The sequence below is a fragment of the Sebastes umbrosus genome, chromosome 16, assembly GCF_015220745.1.
Source record: "Sebastes umbrosus isolate fSebUmb1 chromosome 16, fSebUmb1.pri, whole genome shotgun sequence".
NCBI classification, from domain to species: domain Eukaryota; kingdom Metazoa; phylum Chordata; class Actinopteri; order Perciformes; family Sebastidae; genus Sebastes; species Sebastes umbrosus.
Genome location: NC_051284.1, coordinates 4,244,637 through 4,267,688, shown reverse-complemented (window position 1 = coordinate 4,267,688; position 23,052 = coordinate 4,244,637). Strand labels below are relative to the sequence as shown.

Genomic DNA, 23,052 nt, shown 5'->3' with positions numbered 1-23,052 from the left:
AACTCCAAAAAGGCAGATAAACACAGGTCCTGTTAATTTATAATGGACATCTGTGTTGTGATATTTAAACAAACTATCCGTCAACAAGGAAATAAAAGTCCCTCGTCTACAGACCGGTCTCTAGAGAGCTCCAGCCAGCTCATAGCGGTCTGTGAGCGTGACTACCCGGCTGGAGAGGCAGCGACCCTGGCAGGCGCTCGCTGGCTGTCACAGCATTTTATGGAGCTTCTAAACTCCGACAACGGTGGAGCAAATGTTCGATTCGCCATCTAACTTCTAAAACTGCCAATATTAATAATCTACACAGTTGATTTCTCGTCTCAAAAACTTTCAGAAGTGAAGTTAGTGTTGAAATGGCTACAAAAAAGGAAAAAACGAGCAGCTTTTGGCTGCTGTTTTTTTTACCCGTAGCCTGTACTGTTCCGGCGCTTTGCATTGTGGGATACAGTAGGCGAGATAGACTGGTCTGATGCATACTGGAGAATTTTTCCAAATCAGTACGACATCCGGGTATTTTTGGCATACTGTAGATTTTGCTTTTGTTCGCATACTGCATACTACATTTTGGCCAAATCAGTACGTACTACTAGTATAGTATGCGGTTTTGAATACAGCCATTGTCTTTCACCTCCCCCTATTAGTTTCACCTGTCGCTGATTACCTTCCTCCCCTGTGTATTTAGATCTTATGCTCCCCTTGTCTGCTGCCAGTTCGTCTTAGCTCTTTGTGGTTATTGTTCCAGCATTCCAGTAGTTTTCTCAGTGAATGTCTTGTGTTTTGACCCTGATTCTGTATTTTTGGACATAGCCTCTGCCTAACAACTTTGATACCTTTGCCTGTTTTTTTTAACTGAACACCTGTGTACCAAACCCTGCTTCAAGTCAAGTTTTTGATTCACTGCCTTGAGTTCTGAGTGTGCTATTGAGTCCTTTGTCTGTTGGATCCTGCCTGACGGTGCAGTCTTTAACTTTGAAAAAGACATGACCCCGACATCCGCAAGATGTGGGTGTGTCCTGTTGCAGCTTGCTAGTCAAATATGGTTGGCAAGCAACCTCTAACAATCGAGTGCTCAGAAGCCAAAACAGCTTGATGAAAGTAAGCGAGAGTGGACTAATGAGCACATGCACTTTGTGTGCTGGAGCAGCAGGGCAGCAGGCTAGCGAGTAGCGGGTAACGGACCCACCAGACTCAAGAAACTGATCCGCAAAGCCAGTGATGTTGTGGGGGGTGGAGCTGGACTCCCTGACTGCGGTGTCAGAGAAGTGGATGCTGTTCAGGATACGTGTCATCTTGGATAATGTCTCCCCAACCACTCCACGAGTGGAGTACATTCAGCGCAAGACTCATTCCAGCGAGATGCACCACAGAGAGCCAAAGGAAGTCATTCCTGCCTGTGGTCAGCAAACGTTTCAACTCCTCAGTTGACTGGTCCTGGACTTATTTCACTTATCTGTATGTGCAAAACTGACTTAAATCAACTGTACAATAATTTGTGCAATAATTCAACTCTGAGATTAATACTGTATTAATACTGCACATTTCAAGAAATACTCTTTAATTCTTATTTATACTATATGCATTTATATTTAACACATGAAAAGATCCCACATCTCAGCATTTTAGTTTTTAGTATGTACTTATTCACTCTGTGGTTATGTATTGTATGTGTTTGATGCACATATTTGTACATATTTATTATCATTATTATTATATTATATTTCGCATTTACTTTTACTATTTATTAATATTACTCTACATATATTATATACATAATTACATAATTTAGGTTTTACATACTTCTATATTTCTAATTTTCTTATACTTCTTTATGCTTATTTATAAGAGCAACTGTAACACCTCGTTGTTTTGTCCTCTCTTAAGTGAAATATAAGTGAAGACTTGATATTATGGGCTGAAATAATCACTATGTTGTGTTTTACATGACTTTAGCCTGTATACTGATGCAACCCTCCAGAAAACCCTCTGGGCTCATCTCAGCATTAAGACATCAGACTTCAGAAGCAGGAAGTCAAATTATCATTCCATAAACGAAAGAAGGTCTCACTTGCAGCTGATTGTCGACTGAGTCAGTTATTTGTCATGCGGAGTCCACTGGTTAATGATGGGTCACTGAGCGGAGATCCCCATCAGCCTGGTGCTCTGGTGAACGAAAGGTGAGCAGCAGCGAGTCTCTGAGAGGAGAGAGAGCACATCAATCATTTGGAAGAGTTCAGTGTAATGTAGCAGGAGAGTTATGCGGGGCCCAGGGAGCGCTTGTCTTCAGCCTACCGCTTGGCCAGAGGGATTTGTTTGCTTTAAACAGTCCAAACAGTCAGGAGAAGAAAGACTGGACCTGCTCCTCACAGTCCCACCGTGGGACTGTCCTTCCCTTTCCCTCCACTTTCTGTCAAACATGCACACATGTTCCCCTCACATATATTCTCTCTGTAAGAGGGGGTGTATTCTCACTAATATAAACACACACTTTGGCTATTGTTTATGCTATCACTTCATGTAACTGTCTTCTTTTCTCCAAGTCAGACTGTGAATGTAGGATCGAGCATGTTGAACGTTTCCTCTGTTACAAGGCCTTAAGCAAAATTAACCAATTAAAGGGTTATGTTGTGGGTTAGGTTACACAGGGGGGGTCAAGGTTTAGGTTAAAGTGCTACAGCCTGAAAGGAGGTTCTCTTTGAAAGGCAAGAAAGTGTTCTGTGAAGTACTTCAGCACGAACTTAAGTTCACAGCTGTTACCGAAACTGTTTGGATTTCACGTTTTAAAGCAGTAAAATGAGATTTGTGGTCACATCTACCCTCTAATGATGATTCAAGAAAAACGTTCTGTTCTGTTAGAATGCCGGGCCGAACTGTGTTTACTAATGCGCGATGATGAGCACTGATAAAATGATGTTCATCACAGTAACTGAGTGCCAAATACACATTAGGTAGTTCCTGAGAAAGTACAAGAAGACTATCCCTGCCTGTGTTATAAATCTGCTCTATTGAGTTACAGAATATGATTTTACATGACAAACGTTGCCAGAAGATTTACTGTAAATGTTCAGATAAAGGCTGTGATATGTGCAAATAATAAAATTATTATAATAGCAAGTTTTGTTTTTAAGCTTTTTGGCATTATCTATAGTAATAATAACAGTCCAAAATGATGTAAAATGTCATAGTTTTAGGTCAGATTTTCTTGGGGGAGAACCCCCAAATCCCCCATCCCAGAATAATACTGGTTCTTTGCCTATGATATTTGCGGGTTTCCAATTGAAAAGGCTGATCTTATCGTTTTACCGCTGTGCACACAGGCCTACTTGGCTCAATAAGCTAGCTTTGTCTTGATATATTGTTGACCTATAATCTTATAATTATGACTTTCATATTATGTTTACCAATGAGGAGGGCACTCCATTTAATATTGTATACTGTCCATTGACGGGGTTCTGAATTAAAGTTGATGCAGTTGATAGAAGACGTCCTGACCTGCCGTCCTCCTCTACTCCCACGATGCCACAACCACTTCACACACACAGGCTGCCCCTTATCCTCTGACCTGCAGGGTCACTGTTGAGGCATTTTTAATCCGAATTTAAATAATGGATTTTTTCCAAAGAAGAGAGAAAAAATATTTTATCAATGATAATGAGATTTGGTAATGGTTTATTTTAACCAATTACTCTTTTTATATTTTGATCTCACTCTTGCCTCTAAAAAAACATACATTTATATATACTGTATATAGGGTTAGGGGTTAGGACTTAGACTTATCATGGTCATTTCCAGGTTCATACATGTATTTTGGGTTTCAACTAGAAAATGTTTACATGCTTTAATGTTCAAACAACACATTATTTTTCTCATACTGTCTGTCTGAATATACCTGTATTCACCCTCTGTCAGAAACGCTCCGTTTTAGTGCATTTCAACGGAATTGCGTTGCTAGGAAACAGCTTGGGTCCATGTTTACTTCCTGTCAGCTGATGTCATTCACATACACTGCAACAGGAAATAAACTGGGACACATTTAGTATGTTTACGTTTAAAACTGAAACTGTCTAAATATTGTAGATTTGTGACATCACAAATGTACAGAAATCCTAACGGCCTGTTTCAAACGCACAGTTTCTGAATACGGGCTGTGTGTATTTCTCTGTTGACTCAACGTTTTGATAGTTTAACAGTATTTATAAAGCACTTAAACCTGCTTTATAATATAAAAGACATGGAAATCTAACTTTTTACAATATGGGACCTTTGAGGAGTTTATTGTGCTTTACTTGATTGCTGTTTCATTTTTTCCATGAACATTTTGTCTAGTGCAGCTTGAAATGCTCGAACAACACTGTTACCACTGTTAACTGTTCCTGTTACTGTTGTCTTGGGGTCACCACAGTCTCTCACACAGAACAGAGACAGAGCAGAGATCGTGGCCTCAGTATTCCACCTCGTCAGCTCGAGCATCACCTGAGGGACTGGATCCACCTGCCTGATTGGACCAGGACCCTCAGAAGTTACCCGTTGTTAATATCACGGCGAATTGTGTCGACGTCTGTGCCCTCCCCCCCTCCCTCGCCAGCTCTCCCTGCTCTTAAAGAAAGTCGTCTGCAGAACATCACTGACTCTGCAGTTGTCAGAGTCTGCTCAGACCCCCATACATCATGGAGGCTGTGTGAGAAATGAGTTCCTTTTCTTCCTCTGAAAGCTCCACAGCTGTGTTGACATCCTCCTCCGTTCACATTCACACACACACAGCTTGTTCTCCAGGACAGTTCTACCACTAATATAGCAGTGTTTCTGCAGAAAATGGCTTAAAAAAGACAATAAATGGAACCAACTTTCTGTCAAATTTACATCAACTTTTTCAGTTCATAACTCCACTGAACATATTTGACTGAAGTGAAATATGCCGTCATTCAGTCAGTGTGAATGGTTTAACGCTGCAAAACTGATGCTGTGGCTCCCTCTACTGTAATAATAGGGAATAGCTACTTTGTAGCTTGAGGCAATGGAGTGAAAAAGGAGACCCTTATTATTTGATTTCAATGAAAAAACTTACCGGCAGACCTGATAACTAAACAGGATGCCATGAAGATTACTATCTGCACACCCACCTACCTGTACGGTGTGGATGGATCATTCTAAAATAAAAACATAAGCTTGGCCAAAGTGAAGTGGGTGTAATAATATAAGCAAAATGGGAATAACTGCAATGGATTCAGACTTTAGACTCTAAATACATGACTTATTTGTCACTCAAGCTTGTAACCTTCCTTACTAATACATGGAACTAACAGAAATATATTTCCATCCATTATCTGTTACCACTCTTATTCAGGGTCGCGGGGGGGACTATCACAGGGCTGACACATAGAGACAGACAACAATTCACAATCACATTCACACCTACGGGATATTTGGAGTCCACATTGAACCTAAACCTGCATGTCTTTGGACTGTGGGAGGAAACCGGAGAACCCGGAGAAAACCCACGGGGAGAACATGCAAAGCCGGATTCAAACCTGCGACCCTCTTGCTGTGAGGCGACAGTGCTAAATACTGCACCATTGTGCTGCCCTATTTCTATCATATTTTTCACGTTTTTTGTTCATCTGAGGTTTCACTGGTTTTGATTACATCATGTAATTGTCTCCTCTTTTTCTGCTGGTGTTTTAGTGTTTTAGCGGTTTAATGGCAGCCAACTAGAGAATTAGCGCCACCAGCTGTTTATCTCCATGAACTCATCGCTGATATTCTCCTGACAGTATTGGATGAAAACACACATTAAAGCTAGGGTAGGTAATCTAATGAAACGAACAAGAGCACGCTAGATTTGAACAATTATCAGCACAGTGTTGCCAACTCTTTTCTAATGAAAGTAGCCAGCAGCACTAGCTCCAAAGCAGCTCCTAGCAGTCTTGTGGAAGAATCTGGTGACGGGCAATGAGTGCACGGGCAGAGTGCACACAGGTAGGCAGGAATGAAATGATTGGATGAGTTAATTACAGTCCTGCGACAGCCACAGTCACCAGATTTTTTTTTTTTTTTGCCAGAGCATTTGATTTATTGATTGCTCTCGGGATGCAATGAGAATTTGAACAAATAGAACAAAAATGAGCCAAAGATGTTTGGATTTTCTGGAAATTCCTTTAAATTTTGTGTTAAATTTGGATGTAAACTACACTAATCTTTCCTTATCAGTTGGATTTATGGTCTTAGTGAAGGGGGATGATTTCTTATTGTTTGTTAACTGGAATCACATATTGCACATACTCATATTCACCCAGAGTTGTCTGCTATCATTCAAAACCCAGACTTGATCCATACTGTTAGGAATGACTGAGCTGACACCAGGAAATGTCAGATACACTTATTAGATAAATATTTATTCATCAAAATCTTTTCGGACAGAATAAATAACATACAGGGCATGAAGGTACTATTTAAGATGTAAGTATTAAATATAGCTTCAATAAATAATAAAACTAAATTGAAGCTCTGTAACATTACAGTATAAAATGTAAATTTCACCATGATGTACCGTACCAGATTAGCTTTAAGATAATTTGATTCTGTAGTCCCTTGGCAAAGTTATACAAAAAAGAACACACAATACAAATTACACACAATAGTACATCGCAAATGTATGCTTGTCAGATAAAAGCAAGTCATAAAGCCCATAAGATAGAATTCAAGGTCAGTGAGTACAGAGCTGAGCATCGTCAAGGTGTTTCACTCATTTGGGGCTTTTACAGAAAAAGCTGATTGGCCAAAGTGCGGCGAAATCGTATGGTACAATTTCATATAGAGAATATTCTTGAGGATCTAATAGAATTTACTGAGGGATCATACACAGGTCACTATAAATAACTGTAATAAATAATATAGTACAACTTTTAATAAACCAGTCACAAATTTGAAAATGATAAAAAAATTCTCAAAGCTCAGTGATTTGTTTTTAAATTGTTCTCCAGTAGCCTACAGTGATGACAATGTAGTGGCTTTTTGTCCAGAGTTTTTAGAGTTTGTATAAGGACTCAGGAGGTCACACTCACTTTCACTAGCATGCATAAATATATATATATATAAAATTGTTGTACTTTGTCGTTTTAACCATTTTTTAAAGTTCAAATTTGGATCCAGTATCAGGCCAAGATATTTAGAATCAGTGACTATGTTAATCCTTTCACCTTCAATCATCCACCATGTTCCCAAATTCCCTTTAAATCCCCTTGACTGCTTTACCTAAGACAGGGGTGAAAAACAAAACCTCCCTTTGACTTGACTCCTGTGGGCTTTAGTCTGGTGATAATTAGAATACAGTGAGCAGTGCAAAGAGTCCATAGAGCAGGGCACATGGGTAAGCCACCAATAGCTGCTGGCCTTCCATAGCCAGGGTGGAGATGAAGATCTTGGAGGCAGAGAGACTACACCAACAGATTCCTAACAAGGCCAGAAGTGTACCCGGGATGCCTCTGTGAAGACAAAAGAGGGATTTGAAGCATGAACGTCAACCTGACCTGAATGGTAAATGGACTTGTATTTATACAGTATAGCGCTTTTCTAGTTTCTTACATGTCAGCATTCACACATACATTCATACACTGATGGCAGAGGCTGCCATGCAAGGAGCCAACCTGCCCATCAGTGTCTAATCTAAATACTCATTCACACACCGATGGCTCAGCCTTCAGGAGCAGTTTGAGGTTCAGTAACTTGTTTAAGGACACTTTGACATTTGACTGGAGCAGCCGGGGATTGATCCACCAACCTTCCGATTGGTGAAAGACCTGCTCTACTATACCTCTGAGCCACAGCCAACCTGAACTGTGCATATATCCTGCATTTTAGTGTCATCTGACCGTTTTCTTTGTCTGTCCAAACTAAAACAGACCGTTAACATGCTCATTGGCTTATTGATGAGGATGCTGGTGCTGGTGACAAAGTTGGTGGCTGATTGTTAAATGGTGGTGTCAGTGTTAGCAACGTGGAAGCAGTGCATTAAAGTGGGAGCAGCTATTTCAGGCGGCTGTGGTTATCGAAGTAAAAGTCCCATTAATTTTCCCATAGACAACGTTACATGACTCACAGTTGAGTCACTTCTACGGCATGAATTGGCATGAACCTCCCCCCAGATAAATCATCAGTCCAAAAGGTTAACAACTATGTTTGTCTATGTGTACATAGAAGTTAACTACGACTCCCAAGGTGTATTTTTGCAAGAAACATCCAATCTCTGAGCTTTATATTCTGTGACAGAAAGCTAAAGATACACGTACTAAAGTTTAAATCAATTCAGTTTCCAATTTCAAATTCTGGATGAATTCAGCGACAACAGCAGTTTAGATGTTTGAACTCTGAGCTGTACCTTTTACAGCAACTTAAAGATACTGCAAGTGCCTTGCTCAAGAGCACTTCAGCATGTCACCTTACAGATAGAAATCCTGATTCTACCAACTACTTTTTACGTCCTCAGTCATGCTCAACATCTTTTGAGTTTTAACATCCAACAAGTCACAAACAGAAATAGTATAATAATACACAACCACTGAATGGACTTACTGCAAAGAGTAGAAGACAGCGACTGCAGAGAGGGCCACCATGGGCAGGAGGCAGTAGCCCAGGACGCTGGCCACACAGCCATAAGACACTGCCAGGGAACTCATCAGACTCAGCAGAATGTACATCCCAATACAGGCTGCAGCACTGATCCCATACACATAACCAAAGTGAGCTTTACCTGCCTGAATATATGAGAATAAAGAAATAGACAGGCACTTGTTAAATCTCACTACTGTACATATCGTACAGCGATGAATGCTGAATAGGGTTCTTATAATGTAATAGCTACATACTTGGTTGAGATAGGCAGTGCCATGCTAGTAACTCACCATGATTAAAGTGACCCCCAGAGCAACGCAGAAGAGGATAGGACCTGTCAGATCAGTCTCATTCATAATGCTGCCGTCAGCAGGCTTGAAAGGGTTCAACACCGTCAGCGTCTTCTGCCAGATGTGATCGAAACTGATGCCGAGTTCTAGACGATGAACAGAAATGTTGTTTTCAATGATTAGTTGGTTTCCCAGCTCAGGGACGCTGGAAGTCAATCAGAGTTGGGCGTGCTGAGAGAAAGTCAGTCTACATAATGATGTCATACTAAATGCTGAGCGACATTCATGTTTTTTGCTTAAATTTGAATGGCCATGATCAGTTATATTTAATTGTTATTAAACAGGGTTTTCAGAGGGCTTATAGGTGTTGTGCACCGATTGGGGAATAGGGAGTGGGGGGTTTGGGTGTTCTCCCCCAAGAACATTTTAAGGTTTTTGTCCTAAAACTATGATATTTTACATAATTTTGGACCATTATTATTATTGCTATATGTAATGCCCAAAAAGCTTAAAGACCAAACTTGCTATAGTTGGAATAATTACTTTATTAATTACTCATATCACAGCCTTCATCTGTAATTTTTACCCTTCTGGCAATGTTTGCACTGTAAAATCATATTCTGACAATCAAAAGAGCAGTTTTATCATCGCGCATTAGTAGACAATCTTCGAACAAGCAATCTTGAACATCAACATACTATATGTCGACCAGCCACGGCAACTACACAGTCAACAACACGGATCTAATGCATGAGACCTGAGGAAGAGGGAGAGGAAGGGAGGCAGTGTATGGATGACCCATAACCAGATTATTATAGTTTATAATAATGCAGGAAAGTGACGATGCAGCCATTTCATACAGGAGACGAGTGAGGATTTACCAAGGTCCATATGAGACTGCATTAAAATATTTTAATAATATATGTATTTTTATTTTCCATTGCAGTTAAACAATAGGCCTACAGAAAAAAACAGGGGTGCTGCAGCACCTTCAGCACCCCCACCTCCCACGCCGATGCCCCAGCTCTTTCCTGGGGTCAATACATCTGACCTCTATATGAATGGACAATTGTTAGCTTTGTTTCAACTAATACAACACAGGTAGTTATAATGACCCAAAGAAAACATAAATGTATGCAAATGCTGATTGATCTTACCCTCAAGAAGAGTAGGTTCTTCTTCTTCATCATCCCCAGAAAGCATCGCAGGTTGGTAGAACTGTCCAGCGTGCTGCTGCTCCACGGAAGGATCCAGAGCACTCGACGCAAAAGCCTGTGCTCCACTGAAAACAACAGTTGCAAGAAAAAATATAGATATAAACCCTCCCTGAAAGAGTATAGAAGTAGTAATGTCATAATAATCCTGTACGTGCCTCCAATGTGGGAATATCTATCAGCAAATATTCCCTAGCTTCTATGTGCCTCAACCAGTAATGTTCAAGTCATTCTAAGATTTTTTTGCAGTATATGTTTTTCCAAAAACCTGCCACGCCTACTTTTACTTAAATTAGTGCCCTCCTACATATCCCACAATGCCTTTTAACAGTCCCACTGAAAAGGCTTTGGCTTCGGGTGCCCTCAAGTGTCAAGTTAATTAAATTTTATATAGCCCAATATCACAGATCACAAATTTGCTTCAAATCAGTTAGATGTGTAAATGTACAATCAAATATAACGGAATTTAGTGATATATAATTTAAGAAACAGGATGGAATCATTAATTAATATATTTTGAATGGTCTCATAAGAGACAGATTAAAAAAATAATAGACATAATCTGTCCAGAAGAGGTCGAGATGTCCTAAGTGTCCCATCACTCTCCTTCTCTGCTGCAGAAACTCTGATCCACGCATTCATCACATCCAGAATCGACTACTGCAACAGCATTCTCTACAGCTCGTCATCCAAAGTCCTCAATAAATTCCAGTACATCCAGAACTCTGCTGCTCGTCTGCTCGTCTGCTCACCCATTCCCGCTCCCGTGATCACATCACCCCTGTCCTCCAGAACCTCCTCTGGCTCCCTGTCCAACAATGCATCCAGTTCAAACTCCTTCTCCTCACTCACAGAGCCCTCTCTAACCAGGCCCCGTCCTACCTCACAGACCTGCTCCAACACCACCACACTCCTCCCCGTACCTCCACCACTCAGAACCAGCAGAGCATTCCCCATAGCCGCCCCCTCCCTCTGGAGCTCACTCCCCAAACACATCAGAGACTGCACCAACCTGTCCTCATTCAAATCACTATTCAAAACTCAACTTTTCAGAACTGATTTTAATGTGTGATTAATGTTGTGTTGTATGATTTTAATGTGTTATTTCATTTTAGCTTGTGTAAAGTGTCTTTGAGTATTAACTGTACGAAAAGCGCTCTATAATTCAAATGTATTATTATTATTATTATTATTTCCAGCTACCTTCTGGGATTAGGAAACAGAGTTGTAAAAATCTTTCTCACAAAAAAATGTTGTGTGTATCCTTGAGGTCTAAAAACATGTTAAATCTTGCAGTTTGTTGCCACATTAGTGTGTTTCTTGATATGTTACAGTGGAAAAGCGTGAAACCATTGGCTGTAATGTGTATCGCGTTACCTGCGTGCGTGGTGAATACTTACCTGTCGTAATAAGCAGGGCTGGTGGAATCATAGGTGTCGTCGTAGGCCACGGTGTGACCCTGGTCGTCTATGTAATATCCTGTATGGTAGAAGTCCTGCTCAAATTGCTGAAAGTCCCCCATGCTAATCAGAAGAACAAAGTCAAGACAAAGTACAATACAACTGTTCACCAGAGACAGAAATAAAGTACCATTCCATTAGTAGAACAGAGGCTTGGCGGTCACCTTTAAGTGAATCTGCTCACTGACTCACTCATTGAATTGAAATTATTTGAGCCAGTAGAAAGTCTTGTGACCCCTTTGAACATTTTACCGCCCACTCCCAAATACATTACATCTACAATACAGGGGAAACTAATAAAATAGCCAAGGTGAATTTGATCAAAATCACATTATCAAGAACACGAACTGCATGTTTCTTATTAGTTTCTGCAAATATGAGTCACATTATCTCAAACTGACACCATTGTAGACATAAAAGGGACAAGGTCCCCCTGCTATACATAAAGGGAAAGGTAGAGAAAGGTCAACAAAAACACAATATAGATACATACAGTTTTACTGTCCGGTTACTAAAAAAGAATGTCTAACCATCAGAATCAAGAATTCTCAATGGCCATGGTATAAGTACAGGGCGCTCTCATCACCCTGAAGGGGATTCTTTCACAACAATGACCTGCTAGCTGTACATTATCCCGCTTATTACACGGCTACTTACTGAAGAAATCAATATTTTGACACAAAAACGGTCCTCCAGAGTCCGACATCAGAGCTACGCCCATAGTGACGGTCTGTTATGTATAGCAACGGTCTGTTATGCATAGCATAGTTATAAAGAAATTACAGACCGCAGAACGCCGTGATTGACCAATCAGAATCGAGTATTCAACATAGCCGTGTAAAAATACTTTTTATTTTCTTCCCTGTCAAACAACTGTCCATCATGCTAGTCTGGAGCACTCATGTTTCTTTATCGTTCCCAAAATGAATTAATCAGATTCCTGGACCTTTGCTACAGCAGGCATTTTGACTTGTCATAGCAAGAAAAGCAAAGGTGGAGCTAATAATAATAATAACTAATAAATTCATGATTTAGCAATTTTACAATACAATGATGCAAATAGTAATAGTATTTGTGATACCTCTGATTCACAAGTCAAGAACATCTGCTGTGGAAAAGATCTATTCAACTTAAAGGTCCCATATTGTAAAAAAGGGAGATTTTCATGTCTTTTATATTATAAAGCAGGTTTAAGTGCTTTATAAATACTGTTAAACTATCAAAACGCTCAATATACAAAGAAATTCATACAGCCCGTAGTCAGAAATTGTGCGTTTGAAACAAGCCGTTAGGATTTCTGTCCATTTGTGATGTCACAAACATTTACACCATTACATGGTTTTAAACATAAACATTCTAAATGTGTCCTAGTTTATTTCCTGTTGCAGTGGATGTAAATAACATCAGCTGACAGGAAGTAAACATGGACCCAAGCTGTTGCCTAGCAACGGAATTCCGTTGCAATTCTGTTGAAATGCACTAAAACGGAGCGTTTCAGACAGAGGGTAAATACAGGTATATTCAGGCAGACAGTACGAGGAAAATAACGTGTTTTTTTTAACATTAAAGCATGTAAACATGTTCTAGTAGAAACACAAAATACAAGTATGAACCTGAAAATAAGAACGACATGGGACCTTTAAGTTTCAATCCTCATTTTCCCCTCTGGTCATGTATGCTGAACCACTGATTATAAATATAACTGTGAAAATGTGTTCTTTGAATTATGATCATTATGCAAAATGGGTTTGACTTTAATAAAGTCTAATTCTGACTAATGGAAAACATCTAAATGTATTTGAGTGTTCATAACTAAGAGCATATAAGCTTACAGGCCACTCAACAACCTTTTCTTTTCTCAATAAACTCACCTGTTTGAGTCTACAGTACAGAACGTTTCCTCCCGGCCACTTCACAGAGTAGTGTGCTGTTGTCAGGGCAGAGAACATGTGAAGCCCAGTCTGTTAAGATATTCTATTAATAGTTGGCTATATTTGGATTTGGTCTCAGAGATATGACAACTGCTCAGCGGCTCTTTATTCTGAGTCTACGAACTAAAAGCTAAAACTAAGCTAAACCTAAAAGGTCACTGTCAATCCTTGGTGTTTTTTTATTAACTTAAAACAACAAATTTAGGATAATGTAAAAGATATATTTGCATTTTAGTGCCATGAATTGCTGAGCAAGTGTACCATAACCTTCTTATAGACTATAGGATTCAATGGCTTGGTGTAGTATTTGAATTCCTTTAGACAGATTGCATGCATGACTTTCTTTTTAATTAATTGACACATTAGAGTTCCTTTTTTGAATTGAATCCAGACAGCAGGTTAGACTAATATTGTTCAAACATTACAGATATTTTCAAGAATCATTCGGGAGATATTTTGGTACAGTGTTCTTGGATGTACAAAGCCAAAATCAATGTAGCATTGTTTGAATATGTACAGAAGTAACACATTGCTTTTGTATGGCGTTAACCAGGGCTCATATTGTCTAGAATAATAAATCCCTGCACACAGATTGATAAAGCAATGAAACAGATTAATACACTGTAGCAAAACAAAGCACACTGTTAAAGTGACCACCTTTACCACCTTTACCACCTCGCCACCAGTGACAACCAGTCAAGTTGCAGTTTACATCCATGTCTGTCCAAAATGTCATCACTTGATTACTTTATTCTGTTATCCTGACATTTTTGTGAAATTGTCATAATTAGCGTATGAATTCGTATTCCTCTTAGTCATGGCCAAAAACGTGATTTGTGAGGTCAGTGACCTTGACCTTTCACCACCAAAATCTAATAAGTCCATCCTTGAGGACAGTTCGCTTCTGGTGTTCCTGAGATATCGCTTTCATGGCTCTAGGTCGGCTTGGAAAGGCTCGGAGCGAAGGTGGCGTGCCGCTTCCCGAGGCCGTGGACAAAGTGCTTGCTTTCGTGGTCCTGGTAGTCCATACTCTGACACTTTGTCATTTTCTTTTTTTTGTTTTAAAGACTTTATTAATGTTTTACAAGTTTACAGAAAAATAATAAATATACATAGGACATGGGATGGATTACAATCATAAAAATACAATACAATACAAAAACAGTCATACAAGTAAAGTATATGTAAGTATAATATTGTTATTATTTTAATTGTAGTGAAAACGGGGACAATTTCTTAGTGACTGTTGAAAACCGGGACATATGAGTGTTTTATAGATTTTTGTCGGGACTCGGGTCACCCAGTATGATACCGGGACAGTCCCGGACAAACCGGAACGTCTGGTCAAAGAGCCGGCTCTTTTAAGTGAATGATGGGAGCCGGTTCCCATCCAAGAGACGTTCTTTATTTATTTTTTATTAATTCAAGGCAGAATGATAGGACGATCTTCTCCGCGCCACGGGCAGTCCATGCACTGACTACGACTGAATGTTGTGTTAATGACTTCCGTGTGACCAATCAGGTGATGACAGACAAGGATCACACCATCAAGCAGGGAGGGGCGGTGCGGCGTGCTGACAGTCTACAGGTACAGAGCAGGAGGGAGAGGAGGAGAGAAAGAGAGAGGAGTGCAGTGCGCGAATAGCAGACAAGATGAGTGACAGTCGGAAACGAAGCAGCATGTCAAAAGATGGTATTCTGGAAATTATAAGGTTTAGTATAATTATATTGAATAATTTAAGTGATATATGTGAACACATACTAATCATAGATTAAAACAGCACTTATTTTGGCTGAATTCTAAAAGGCAGAAGTGGTAAAATGAAGAGCCGCTGGGAGCCGAAAGAGCCCTCTTCTTGGTGAGCCCGAGCCAAATGATCTAGCTCACTAAAAAAGAGCCTGAACTCCCATCACTATGTTACACCCTCCTGTACAGTAGGGGAGTTGTATGCACCTTTAAGCTGTTTGAGATCCGCAATTTAAACCGAGAGAAGAAGAAGAAGGAGAGGAAAACCAAGGCCTATTGAAGGAGGTTAGGACACGGACAATTTCGGCGAGTGCAGACCAGACTTTACTGCGCATGTGTAGTACCCCGAAGATATGACGCGTTGATGTCGCATGACCCGTCCTCCTCCAACAGGCCTTGAGGAAAACAAGCCTGTCATGTGACTCCGGCTGTGTCTCTGGTCTAGCTGTAACATGGTCAGCTGTTAGCTGTAAAGTCTACTCTAAAGTACTCTAAGAAGGTATGTGGACTCATTTACTGGTTTCATTTAACCTTATATTTTATATTTTCACTTTCATATTAACGTAGCGTGCAGAGGTGAACTGAGCAGCGGGTAGTTTAACTTAGTTTAGTTCAGGAAGTAACGTCAACTTAACATCTAGATATCACCAGTTATTGTGCTAGTTAGCTAACATGTTAGCATGCTGTAATCAACAGTTATATTAACACACGGGGTGAGCTGACGTTTAATGGAGCCTGTTTTCTCCCCACAGTTGCCGAGCGGTCTGGATAACACGACCAGACATTGGCCACCATGGCTGATGTGAGTCCAGCCTGTCACTTTTTGTGTGAATGTGTTGTTAGCTAGCATACCGTTAGCTTGTTGGCTACAGCTCCACAGTGTATCAGTTAGTAGTGATGGGAAGTCCGGCTCTTTTCAGTGAGCCAGATCATTTGGCTCAGCTCACCAAGAAGAGCCGGCTCTTTCGGCTCCCAAACGGCTGTTCATTTTACCACTTCTGCCTTTTATAATCCAGCCAAATTTAGCGCTGTTTTGACCTATGATTAGTATGTGTGTACATATATCACTTAATTTATTCAATGTAATTATACTAAACCTTATAATTTCCAGAACACCATAATTTTACATGCTGCTTCGTTTCCGACTGTCACTAATCTTGTCTGCTATTCGCGCATTGCACTCCTCTCTTACTTTCTCTCCTCCTCTCCCTCCTGCTCTGTACCTGTCGCACGGACGTCATTAACAGAACATTCAGTCACAGTCAGTGCATGGAGTGCCCGTGGCGCGGAGAAGATCGTCCTATCATTCTTACTTGAATTAATAAAAAAAAACGTCTCTCGGACGGGAGCCGGCTCTTATCGTTCACTTAAAAGAGCCGGTTCAAAGAACCGGCTCGTTCGCGACCAACACATCACTAGTTTCTCTGTCAGTCAGGTTGTTATAGTGATGCTCATCTAGAAACTTGTCTAACTTGCTTATCAAACACATTTTCCTCTGCAGGATTTGAAGAGATACCTGTACAAACAGTTGCAAAGGTGTGTATGATGAATGCTACTAATATTTAGCTATCAGAATGTGTTGTGTATAGAGTCATTTGTAAAGTCGACTGTCTGTTCTTCATCAGTGTTGAAGGTCTTCATGCTATCGTCGTGACAGACAGGGACGGTGTCCCAGTTATCAAAGGTAAGGAACCATTTCTGAAGCCTTCGGTCCTCCATATTGTATATTGGGCAAAATACTGTATATACTCCCTTTTCTCACCTTCATGCATTTCCACTACAACGCCATGATATTGTGGTTTAGCTGCGACTGGGAGTAGGCACATCTCCAGACAACTGTTTCACAGTAAACTGGTTTTCTCCACATGCTGTGAACCACAAAGAAAGCACAATTTGTAAAAGCCTTGCTTTTGTAGTTTTGTATTGCCTGTGTAACATTTACTCCTAAATCCATTCAGACATGCAATCTGTAATATTGCTGGCTTCATCTGTCTTTTGAAGTGATGGCTTTTTGTCAAGTAAATGTTCCATAAAGACACAATTCTAACATGACAGGACCAAATAGAAATGTAATGTTCATGTGATATTTGGCACCTGTTTCCCTCTATATCCTCCCTGTATATCCAGTATATTAACTGAATAGAAATTCAGCAGTAGTGTTGTGAGCATATTAGAACATGGGTAAGTAGTTTGTATGGCTTAAACAGGAGTAAAAGCAAATACGTTTCATTATGCATATATTCTACATATGTGTTAGAATTTGTCAGACACTATTTGAAATGAATGGTGTGAGCATGAAGCAGCCATTCACTGGAAGTTTGTTGTTGTTAATTTTGCTTCTGTGTCCCTGCAGTTGCCAATGACAATGCCCCAGTCCACGCTCTGAGACCTGGCTTCTTGTCCACCTTCGCTCTGGCCACTGATCAGGGCAGTAAGCTGGGCCTCTCCAAGAACAAGAGTATCATCTGCTACTACAACACCTACCAGGTAATATCTCAGAAGGATGATCAATGATTTATCTAGAGAGAAACAGACTTTACAAAGTGCTTCACATTCAGTGTTTCCCCTAGGGTGGAGTTGTAGCAGCGGTAGTGATAGTCTCTCATGCGCACTAAAAAATGTTTGCATAATTTTTTTTGCACGCTTGCTGGGAGGTTTCTGTGTCTGTCAGCACATAGCTAGAGTGCAATTGTACACCGTAATCAGCGGGGGAATGTCTGTATGGCCTACGTAAGAGGTGTCTCAACATTTAGGAAAATACACTTTTCTTTAATATGACCAGTTAACTTGCATCACCACACTTGTATTAAATGGTAAATGGACTTTATATAGTCTTCCAACCACTCAAATGTGCTTTACACTACATGTCAGCATTCACACACACATCCATACACTGATGTCAGAGGCTGCCATGCAAGGAGCCAACCTGCCCATTAGGATCTAATCTAGTTTCACGTTTGTTGTGTCTCTGTGTTGAACAGATTGTGCAGTTCAATCGGTTACCACTGGTCATCAGTTTCATTGCCAGCAGCAACGCCAACACAGGTAAAATCTCTTTCAATTATTATTGTACACTGTTCACCTCAGTCCACTGTACTCAAAGCCAGACATAGTGTATACTAAAGATCATGAAGCACAGATACCATTATGAATGAATAGAGATGGGTTCCTATCAGGCTCGGGCGATATGACGAGATTATCGTTTGACACGATAGTGGTCCTCATGTGTCCACGATAACAGAACGATATTCAGTTATGCCACACCTGTTAAGAATTTTGCGCTATATTCGGTACCTCTCTTTCTCTTTTTCTCTTGCTTTCTCTGTGCTTCACTGCACTGTTGTAGCGTATCAAAAAAAAGTAACATGTAGCATAGGTCTGATGTTGTAGCCTACGTAATTACCCATGTAGCCCTAACTCCAGCAGGAAAGATGTCTGTTCTCGTTAGCAAACAGAATGCAAATGCACATATTTGGTGATTCTTTGGTTTTAAACCGAACGAAAATGAGAGCCAGACAACGTGAATGAAGTGATTTGTAAGCTGTGCAATAAACAAGTCGGGACTAAAGATGGAAACTCCACAAACCTCCACTCCCATCTTAAAACTCACCATCCAACAGTATGCCACCGACTCCATCCACAAAGAGCAGCCGGACCAAAACTCCTACCACGGCAAGCAATCAACCCTCAATCATCAGAGCTTTTTTTTTGACGATAATATGGTATATCATTTCTCTTAAAGCAATATCGTCAGTAGGGGTATCGCCCAACCATAATAAAGTATATTACTCGTTTTGCCTGCCAAAGCACTTAATTCTGGTGAAGAAGAACCTTATTTTAAGTCTGATTTTGATGCAAAGATTGGTTAATTAACAGGAATGTAGCACAACGTGAAAGTGTTTTTGATGAAATTTAATTTTGGGTAAATGGTTTAGGTTTATAATTTTATTTGGCTGCTAGGAGATGCACTGTGAACAAGGACCAGTCTTATTATGATGCAGAGATTTATGCGTAAGCAGGAATGTAGCACAACATGGAGGTGAAAGGAGGTGATCTGTTTATTCAAATATGAAAGTGCAATAAAAAACATGTATCTAAAGTTACTGAATAATCGATCTCTATATTGATCAAAATAACCGTGCAGCCCTACCGACCATCATCTCCTGTAGGTAATACACTGATGATTATGTCATGTGGATAAAGGCCTATTACAACTCCCCTTCAAAACACCCAAACTATCCCTTTTAAAGCGCTCTACAGATATTGAGCGTCATTGACAAAACAACAAACACCATAATGATGTTTTCGCTGCTCACCAATAGGACTAAATTAACAGTATTTAGTCCTGTAAAATGAAGCCTCCGGATGATGCTAGAGGAAAGGTCCTGGAGTCAGAGGAATAATAATGTGCTCATGAAGTTTTATCTGCCAAAGTCAAATTGTGAGATGTCGTGTGTGCTGACTAAGCTGACATTACAGTTCACCCTGTGTTGAACGTGTGCCTCTCTTGTTGAGCGGTGAAGTAACGACAGTACCCTTTGTGTGTCCTCAGGTCTTATCATGAGTCTGGAGAAGGAGTTGGCTCCACTAATAGAGGAGCTGAGGCAGGTAGTGGAGGTGACATAATCACAAGCCTGAGCAGAATTACCTCTGGATCACATCCTGCTCACTGAATCTCTCTCTTGTCTAATGGTGCATTCAGGTCCTGTCTGAAAGTCCCAAGTAATTACATCTTCATCTGTTTACATCATGATTGAACTTTTCCTGTTCACTTTTCGTTCTGTTGACTTTTTTTTTTCTGCCATTTTCTGTAGAATAGAGGTGCTTCTCATCAGAGTTTATATGTCAAATCAAATGTCAAGAAGTCTGAATAAATGTTTCATTTTTAGCACCTAAAGTGGCTTCCCTGCCTTTTTCATTGTAAAAATGCATATTGTTCATAGCGTAGTCTTAAGGTAAAGGTCAATTTCTCCATAGTTTATTGTAATCCAGTCATCCTTTGTTAGAGGGTTTATCTGAAGGTGTTTTTTCCATGTGATGCTAGCAGCCCAAAGTATTTCAAAGAGATATTCCTGTGCTATAAGTTAAAACCTACAGCTTTATGCATTCATCTCCGAGATGTCCAAATACTTCACACTGTCTAGCTTAAATATATAACTATATAACATATTGATATAACCAAAGATGCAGATGCTCTTCCTGCTTATTGTCCTAAATAAAAAGTAGGATTTTTTGGGGGGGCATTTATCTGACAGTGTAGTGATAGGTCCCCCGGCCAGGGATCAAACAAACCTCCACAGGTTGTATGAAAAATGGGACCAAGGCTAAGAAGACTACATGGGTTTCTGGGTTCAAGTTTGACAAATTCAGTTAATTCCTGCTGCCACTCGGAGCTCTGAACGGTGTCAGTGATCGAGTGGTGCATGAGCTTTTCATTTAGCTTTGATGTTGAAATGACGTGTAGTGTGTTTCATTAATTTCTGATTGTTTTTAGAGGATTGATTGCAAAAAAGATTTGATTAGAATCCTTCAGGTTTTTTATTTAAAGAACCAGTGTGTAGGATTTAGTGGCAACTAGCGGTGTGGTTGCAGATTGCAACCAACTGAATTTCCCTTCCGCTCACTCCTCCCTTTCCAAGCATGTCGGAGAACTACGGTGGCCTTCAGGTAACGTAAAAACGCGAAAGTCTCTCTCTAGAGCAAAAGTTTGGTTTGTCCGTTCTGGGCTACTGTAGAAACATGGAGGTGCAACATGGCAGACTCCATGAAGAGGACCCGCTCCTCATGTATATGAAGGGCTCATTCTAACCCCGTGTCCTAACTAGATGCGAGCATCACGTAGCATTGGACGCTCTCTGTCCACACTGAATACGTTAAAAATGCACTTCTGTTGCGTCATGTATAAAAACCACATATGTATCCCGCCGTGCATCATGCTCGTGCCCGGGACAAGATGTGACAACACCACAGGCAGTGACGCAGACCGGTGCAGAAATACGGTAAACAGAGTTAAACAACAGATTCTAACATTCTCACTGATTTCTTCATAACCACAATTGAGGTATAAATACACACGTAGGCAAAATTGTTGGTACCATTCCGTTAAAGAAAGAAAAACCCACAATGGTCACTGAAATAACTTGAAACTGACAAAAGTAATAATAAATAAAAATTCACTGCAAATTAACTAATGAAAATCAGATATTGCTTTTGAATTGTGGTTCAACAGAATCATTTTAAAAAACAAACTAATGAAACTGACCTGGACAAAAATGATGGTACCCTTAACTTAATATTTTGTTGCACAACCTTTTGAGGCAATCACTGCAAACAAGTGATTTCTGTAACTCTCAATGAGACTTCTGCACCTGTCGACAGGTATGTTGGCCCACTCCTCGTGAGCAAACTGCTCCAGCTGTCTCAGGTTTGAAGGGTGCCTTCTCCAGACTGCATGTTTCAGCTCCTTCCACAGATGTTCAATAGGATTTAGATCAGGGCTCATAGAAGGCCACTTCAGAATAGTCCAATGTTTTGTTCTTAGCCATTCTTGGGTGTTTTTAGCTGTGTTTTGGGTCATTATCCTGTTTGAGGACCCATGACCTGCAACTGAGACCAAACTTTCTGACACTGGGCAGCACATTTCGCTCCAGAATGCCTTGATAGTCTTGAGATTTCATTGTACCCTGCACAGATTCAAGACACCCTGTGCCAGATGCAACAAAGCAGCCCCATAACATAACCTAGCCTCCTCCATGTTTCACATTAGGTACAGTGTTCTTTTCTTTGGATGCTTCATTTTTGCGTCTGTGAACATAGAGCTGATGTGACTTGCCAAAAAGCTCCAGTTTTGTCTCATCTGTCCAAAGGACATTCTCCCAGAAGCTTTGTGGCTTGTCAATATGCATTTTGGCAAATTCCAGTCTCGCTTTTTTATGATTTGGTGTCCTCCTGGGTCGTCTTCCATTAAGTCTGCTTTGGCTCAAACAGCGACGGATGGTGCGATCTGACACTGATGTACCTTGACCTTGGAGTTCACCTCTAATCTCTTTGGAAGTTGTTCTGGGCTCTTTGGTTATCATTCGTATTATCCGTCTCTTCAATATGTCATCAATTTTCCTCTTGCGGCCATGTCCAGGGAGGTAGGCTACAGTCCCATGGACCTTAAACTTCTGAATAATATGTGCAGCTGTAGTCACAGGAACATCAAGCTGCTTGGAGATGGTCTTATAGCCTTTACCTTTAACATGAAGGTCTATAATGTTCTTTCTGATCTCCTGAGACAACTCTCTCCTTAGCTTTCTGTGGTCCATGTTCAGTGTGGTACACACCATGATACCAAGCAGCACAGTGACTTCTTTTGACCCTTTAAATATGCAGACTGACTGATTACAAGTTTGCAGACACCTGTGATGCTATTTACAGGACACACCTTAGTTTAATATGTCCCTACGGTCAAATTATTTTACATCTTTTCTAGGGGTACCATCATTTTTGTCCAGGCCAGTTTCATTAGTTTGTTTTTTAAAATGATTCTGTTGAACCACAATTCAAAAACAATATCTGATTTTCATTAGTTAATTTTCAGTGAATTTTTATTTATTATTACTTTTGTAAGTTTCAAGTTATTTCAGTGACCGTTGTGGGTTTTTCTTTCTTTAACGGAACGTTACCAACAATTTTGCCTACGTGTGTATGAATAATTGTGGATGTTTCACTAACCAACTGTCCCTGCTCAGCCTGCTGTATAGTGTAACATTTGTCCATACTACACAATACTGAATAAATAATCCGAACAGGTAGAAGAAG

The 23,052-nt window shown here is 40.2% G+C and overlaps 2 protein-coding genes across 2 annotated transcripts; one reads left to right on the top strand and one right to left on the bottom strand.

The window, feature by feature from the left end:
• Positions 1–6,361: 6,361 nt before the first annotated feature.
• On the bottom strand, positions 6,362–13,530 carry zgc:123321 (uncharacterized protein LOC559912 homolog). Its single transcript, XM_037796481.1, has 6 exons — positions 13,440–13,530; positions 11,509–11,631; positions 10,052–10,176; positions 8,895–9,040; positions 8,566–8,747; positions 6,362–7,478 (listed from the first exon to the last, which is right to left on the bottom strand). The coding sequence occupies exons 2-6, from the start codon at positions 11,628–11,630 to the stop codon at positions 7,316–7,318; spliced, it is 738 nt and encodes a 245-aa protein (XP_037652409.1). The 5' UTR covers position 11,631; positions 13,440–13,530; the 3' UTR covers positions 6,362–7,315.
• A 2,066-nt stretch (positions 13,531–15,596) lies between these two features.
• Positions 15,597–20,143, top strand: lamtor3 (late endosomal/lysosomal adaptor, MAPK and MTOR activator 3). Its single transcript, XM_037796489.1, has 7 exons — positions 15,597–15,745; positions 15,999–16,048; positions 16,748–16,782; positions 16,872–16,930; positions 17,600–17,733; positions 18,228–18,291; positions 19,799–20,143. The coding sequence occupies exons 2-7, from the start codon at positions 16,040–16,042 to the stop codon at positions 19,870–19,872; spliced, it is 375 nt and encodes a 124-aa protein (XP_037652417.1). The 5' UTR covers positions 15,597–15,745; positions 15,999–16,039; the 3' UTR covers positions 19,873–20,143.
• The last annotated feature ends 2,909 nt before the right edge of the window (positions 20,144–23,052 follow it).